General features: G+C 37.4%; 1 protein-coding gene across 1 annotated transcript; it reads right to left on the bottom strand.

The window, feature by feature from the left end:
• Positions 1–241: 241 nt before the first annotated feature.
• Positions 242–1,673, bottom strand: LOC133879276 (uncharacterized). Its single transcript, XM_062317803.1, has 4 exons — positions 1,188–1,673; positions 842–914; positions 556–745; positions 242–509 (listed from the first exon to the last, which is right to left on the bottom strand). The coding sequence occupies exons 1-4, from the start codon at positions 1,671–1,673 to the stop codon at positions 242–244; spliced, it is 1,017 nt and encodes a 338-aa protein (XP_062173787.1).
• Between the last annotated feature and the right edge of the window lie 5,349 nt (positions 1,674–7,022).

Below are 7,022 nucleotides of genomic sequence, written 5' to 3' on the forward strand. Positions count from 1 at the left end.
TCCAGCACCACATGTACAGTTCACCTCGACGTCCATGTCTACTTGGTAATGCGTTAAGAAAAATAAAAAGAAAAAAACTTGTAAAACAAAATTAATACGGGTACAAAATCGTACATAAAAGTATATTTTACTCGAAATTAACCAAACACATGCGTAAAACCACAACCATACGTAATGCATATCCAAAACAAAAATTCACTACTTGTACAATATAATTGCAATTTTTAAAATTTCCCGCATTCTAGTGTCCATGACGGGTATCCCACATTGCTTGTGCAATGCCTTCTCTAAATTGGGCCATTTCAACGGAAGCTGCTTGGGAGAAGTCATAATGTCCTGAATTTGATGGGCCTGCCTCATCGTTGTTGCCATAATCATCTGGGTGCTCACTCATGTCTACCTGATCGACGTCCATTTCCGGTTCTGCTGCATCATTGCCGCTGAAGATTTCATCATTCGGATTGTGTACCCCGACGAAGTTGTGTAGCGTGCAACATGCCAATATAATGCTAGGTTGACGCACCAATAAGTACCCAGGGATGCCATTTAATATACGCCATCTTCAATCTGGCGAAGCAGTTCTCGATGATCATTCGCAACGATGAGTGCCTAAAGTTAAATAGTTCCTTGTACCCACGTGGCAACGGCCTGTTGCGATAAGTGTTGAGATGGTACCTCTCCCCTTTATATGGAGGCAAAAAACCCCGCGTACATGGATACGCTGAATCAGCCACGTAATAGTGCCCTTCATAAATAATGCAATAAAAATGTCAATATAGAAACAGACAGAAGGAAAATGTCTGATGTATACTTAAAGGCATTTTGACTACAAGGTACACACCATCTATGGGCCACTCAAAACCGTTGTCACCTGTAACAGCATCCTTAAATACGCGACCATCGTTAGCTGTTCCCTCTCAACCAACGTACACGAATGTGAATAACATAGCGAAATCGCATATTGCCATCACGTTGTGTGTGCAATCATTTTTCCGGCCACGAAAGAGGCGTTGGTGCTCGACTGGGACTTCCGCCTTTATGTGTGTGCCATCGATCGCACCAATACAATCCTATCAAAATGTAAGAAATAATAAAAATAATAAATCATAAAACCGGGGCATTCTGTATAGTATTTGAAAGGTGACATAAATATAACATTGTTGTGTTACAGAAGGACATGAACTCACCTTGAACCAAGGATAATATTTGGGATCACCGCTTACATGTGGGGCCATCCCAGTCCTGTGACGAACTCTAATGTAAATCCTCGCTAGATGACCCATTGCACCAAGCACCGTCTTGATATGGCGGTTTATTGTCTCAGTGGAATGTTGAAAGCGATCTGACGCAACCCGCTGCCCCTGGCTGTGGCCGATAACCACAAGAAATATAGCCACACTTTCCTCAACCTCAACGTTCCTTGTACTCCTCATGAGTTGGCGCTCCCTCAACTCAGTACACAACATTATAAACTGGGGTTGCTCCATACGGAACATTTCCTTAAACGGCGTTGGGTTACCGTTCAGCATGCACCTTATATACATGGCCCCTCGTAATGGCAAATTGCGTGCCGGCATTTTGCAGTTTCCATCGTCATCGTCATCTGATATGTCTAGCACAGCCAATATCAAATTTATTTCGTCATCAAATTCCTGTTCACTATCCTCATCCATGGCGTCGAAAGGGATGTTAGATCCATCCATCCTACCAACGGACACATTTGAGTTTAATACAGCTTCAAATAATGTGTACAGCATACCAGCAAACACAGATTCAATTCAATTATTGTCACATATGCACACAGTAAAACACATATCACCAATCATTGTCACATACCACATTGCAATAACTAATACCGAAAGTACATTAAACTAACATAATTGGTCCTCAAAGTTAAGTGAAAATAGAAGAACACATTGCATCCCAATATAATTGTCTCATACTTAATACCTAAAATACAAAACAAACATAAATTACCCTCAAAGTTAAGTACAAATACAAGTAGCTATTTGCAATCTTATCCTGCCTGTCAGTCATTAAGGGGCTTCTGCTTTTTTAGCCAGATCAATCTACGTGCTCTTGTCATGCGGATCCACGCGGCTTGAAGTTGTTCATCCATCAGAGCAACTGTTGCAGCTACGTACACTTCGTCACTGACCTCATGCTGCAACTCGTCTAGGAAGTCGAGAGCCCGATCCATCGGGAGTGCGGATCTGGCAGTGCTGTGCTGTTGTGTGGAACTCATATCCGACTTACTCCGCCGAAGCAAGATGTCTTTCCTTGCCTTCGCCATCTCCCTTAACTCGTCGTACAAAGCTTTCTTCGAAGCCACCACTTGGCTTTTCGTTTGCTTGGATCCTTTTTTGCCCGAGGATCCTTTTTGTGTAGATCCCATATTGACACCCAGTCCAATATCCCGCGCTAGGTCAGATGGTGTATCCTCCACCATCGGCTCTTTCCCCCTGCGCCTACCTCGACCAGATGAAGGTCCACTGGCCTCATCATCATGAGGACTGTCGAGGTCAACAAATGTCTGTGACAGATAACCTTTTGCTCGACCCGTATGACCAGCCCCACCATTATGCACGTGCATACCCTCCGTCTGCATACGGTGCATGAGATGTTCTTCCTCCTCGGCGTTAGGCGGGGAATGTGCGGAGGATCGGCGGAGAATGCCCGTTGCAGTTGACCGATCGAAAAGGATCCCCAGTTGCTCATAGTTACGGCACCCCTTTGACTTGAAGCGTGTGATTCTATCATCGACCTACGAAAACCCGAAAAAGGCACTCAGTTTACATTTAGATGTTTTCCATGATTTCTATAAAAAGATTGATCAAACCGAGGTCATTTGGGATAGAGCATACCATCTTGGCATGCTCCCACTGCGTCGGGGTCCCACTGACGGTGTTTAATATAGGGTCCCAGCCGAAACCAGTTTCATGATTTAACAGGCCTGAGAAGTCTGTGTGGTCTTTACGAAACTTGTTGTACTTCGTGGATAGCTGGCTAGGAGTAAAAACCCTAGTGGCCCTCGCATTCATTTTAACGGTCAGATCCACCCATGTATTTTTGGTCACGGCCCCTCTGACATGGTACCGTTATGCACACATTCTAGAAGAAGTTCGAGCAACATGTCAGCTTCCTCATGAGTCCACTCAATTCCCTTTCCTTTTGGCATGGCACCTTGTTTTCTCTAGTATGGAGTGGAAAAAGTAGGGCCATTAATTTGCTATAGTTATGACGTAAGGAAAAATACCCAACCAAAAGCACATGAAGTTGACATATTTGTACATAGCCCCTCACACTACCATCTCATTCTCCATATCCCCTCTAATGACAGCGATGCATTGTATGAAAATATATTTTTTTTATAGACACAATTGGTATTTACGAGGGACATTGACTATAGAATTGAAATTTGAGGGGGATTAGTGTACTTTTTAGTTTAGGTGTCACTAATTAGAAATTCTAAAGTTTGGGAGGCTACATTGTAATTTTCCTTATTACATTTTGCACTTGTGCATTTTTTGGTTTATTAGGACTGCTAGTCAAATATTTTAACAAAATTCGATTGTAGGATTACACTTAAACAGTGGAAGTAGAAAGTAATTTGTAATGTAGCCTAATTTAAAATTAAATTAATTACAGTCTAAGATTCCAATATATGCCTATAGTAAAAAAGTTATAAACATGCATTATTTGTACAGCATACATTAAGAAACAGGTTGTGAGGTATACCTTTCGAATATGAGATGGTTTTAACGCGGGAAGAAAACACTGTTTCTTGCTTCTCGTCGAATATGACTGTACAAAATGTAGCATGAATTTAAGATAACATTCAATTTGTGCTATGAGCATGTTAAATCTACCACAAAGTTATAAAAAAATAAAACATTTTTTAGTAATGTTTTGATTGATTAGTTTGTGGTTAGTTGAAACAATTTGTGCCAGTTTTGTTTCAAAATTACGAGTGTTTCAAAAACAATATTTTTAAATTATATATATTTTAAAAATATGAGTGTCTCTTACATAAAAATGCTTCTCATATAATGTTTTGATTAGTTCGTGGTTAGTTTTTTTTTTTTTTTTTTTTTTTTTTTTTTTTTTTTTTAATTTGTGCCAATTTTGTTATAAAGTTAACAGAGTCTCAAATATAAATTTTGTTATAAAATTTATGTTACAAATATGAGTCTTGTTTAGAAATTTGATTTTGATAGTGTTTTGGTTAATTTGTGGTTATGTATTATTGTGCATATAATTACGTTTTTGAACTTTTCTTTTTCCTATTTTTTGTGTGTATTGCCAACAAAGAAAAAATATATAACATTGTAGAGTTTTATAATAAAATGAAATATATAAGACAATATCAGAAATAAAGAAAAAAAAAATAGATAGCAATTTTGAAATAATTCAGTCTTAAAACCCTACGTCCAACACAAAGGTAACACGCAATTTTATGTCTAAAAATTATATATTATGCTATATTGGCCTTCTTATTTGCTATATATATCAATAATTTCATATCTAAGATGAAGTTCACTAAAAAATTAAAAATAAGATCAAGGAATACCTAATAAAAAGAAGATAATATAAAATGTTATTTGTCTCTATTTGTCATATCAGCCATTTTATAAAATGTTATGGTATCAGTTACGATCTTTAATTGGCGAGATAAAATGTTATTTGTATTTTCAGAAATATTCCACGCACTTCTATTTTTATATTTGTGGGGATTTTCGAAATTATTATTAAATTTATAATCGATTATTATTGTTTTGATAATGTAATGAATTATTATTAAATTTGATTTAATAATAATGTAGTATGTACCGTCTCTTGTGGTCCGAATTTTCACTGTAAAATTACTGTGTGCATTGTACGGGTGTGTTTTTTTTATGTGTACATAGATCTTTGACCGTTGATGAGAGGACGGGACCAGGTGATGAAAAGTGGAACAAAAGGTTATATCATATGGAAAATGTTAGATTTACAACACCAATACAACAACTGTACAATAATCTCTCACAGGAGGGTGGGTCCCACATACTAGGGTCCACCCTCATATAAAGAGTTGTTGTACAGTTGTTGTATTGGTGTTGTACAAGAATCAAATCCCATATCATATAGGGATTTGATTCATACACAACACCATCACAACAACCACACAACAACCCCTCACATGAGGGTGGGCCCCAGTGTGTGGGGTCCACCCTCATGTAAGGGGTTGTTGTGTGGTTGTTGTGTTGGTGTTGTAAATTTAACATTTTCCTATCATATATGTCTATGTGTGATTGTATTAATAGGGGCTGTACCTAATACCGCACTGTCTCGAACGGTGGATCTTCTATTTATGACATGTGATGCAATGAAGGCTATGATAAAGCCGAAAAACAGTATTGGATATTAAGAAAAAAGCTTATCATGGTAGGCCACTGGTGCATGACAGGAGCTTGGACTCTTCTATGAGCTAAGAGGATAATTTATGATTTTTTTTGGCCAATTTAAATGATTTTTTAAGAACATTATTTTGTTTCTTTCATTTTATTATAATATGAGTAATGGGTCTATTCTTCACTCCTATTATCATATTGTTTTAATAAATTTTTCTTTTACTTTTTTAAAACATGGGCAATATTTACCATACTGTGTGCATTGCACGGGTGTGTTTTAAGTTAAAAAATAAAAAAGGGGACAGTTTACCCCTTTGGCCGTAAGTCCTAACAAAAAAACATGCAACTTTGTTTAAAAAAATTCATTCAAAAAAACTAGTCAACATTATGACGTGAAGGATCGAAAAAAAAAAAAAAAAAACAGTTTGACAATTATTATGTAAACAGACGCGGAGGATGTGACTGTACACACTTAAGCAAAAATCACCTCAACGGAAATGATTTGGTGAACAAAAAATCAAGCTGGAATACTACTGGTATGAGATATTTTTTGGCTAAAAAATAGGATGTCCATTACAAAAATAATAGATCAGTTTTAATGCCAGACCATTATTGGAAAAAATAATTTTACGTAAAAGAAAAAAACCAAAAAAACACAGATCTACCAAATTATGCAGGAACTCGACTTGTATAAATGATCTAAAAAATCCAAACCAACAAATGGGAACAACATTGTAACAATAACAACAGAATATACAAAAAATAATAAAATCATAATAAATCTCTTTAACAGTCCATGAAATACAAAGTTCTTGTGCAAATTACATATAAAAAATGAAACAATAATCAACAACAACAAAGTATGAAATTGAAACTAACCCTCCAAGACCGTGTTCTTGGACCGACCACGTGGACTGTCTTCACTGGAGGAGCTGAGTATCGTTGGGTGTTGGAAGCTGTTGAGGAAGAATACTCATCCGAAGAAGAAGGCTTCTCTGAAGACATTGAGGTTCTACCTTCCAATGCACGAACTTATAGCCAGTTTCTGTCCACTGTGCGAGGCCAACACTCACAACACAAAGCCCAAAAATTTTAGGTTCAAGTCTAATAAATAGATTTAAAGCAAATAACACAAAAATCACCTACCTCTCTGATGGGTGAAAGACCCCAATCTATACAAATGCCAGCGAATATTGCTACAACGGGCAGAAGGAGGTGATGGAAGCCTGAAAAGCTCCCTGACACGCTTCTTTTCAGGCAATAGTAACACGATGGTCTCACGGGTTTCTTGCTCGGCAGAGGAAGAAAATGAGAGAAAATGAGAGAAAGGTGAGGTTTTGGGGAACACATATGGCCGTTGAACAGAAATTGAAGATAAAAAAATTACAGATAATATTGAGAGACACGCGTTGACAATGCAAGGTACATGTCATATAATCCGGTGCAAGCAGTTTATGATAGAATCGGTCTTAAAATTGTTGTTGTCCTTTTTTTAACCGTTGGATGGGAAGACCCTTTCATCGTGTGATAATTAACGGTTGATATTAATTAAAACCATCTAAGCAAATGCATTATTCGAAAATAAACCCCAGCTGCCCCCATTATGGTGCATCGGTTAGATAAAAAGGCAAA

This window comes from Alnus glutinosa, chromosome 10, assembly GCF_958979055.1.
Source record: "Alnus glutinosa chromosome 10, dhAlnGlut1.1, whole genome shotgun sequence".
In the NCBI taxonomy this organism is placed as follows: domain Eukaryota; kingdom Viridiplantae; phylum Streptophyta; class Magnoliopsida; order Fagales; family Betulaceae; genus Alnus; species Alnus glutinosa.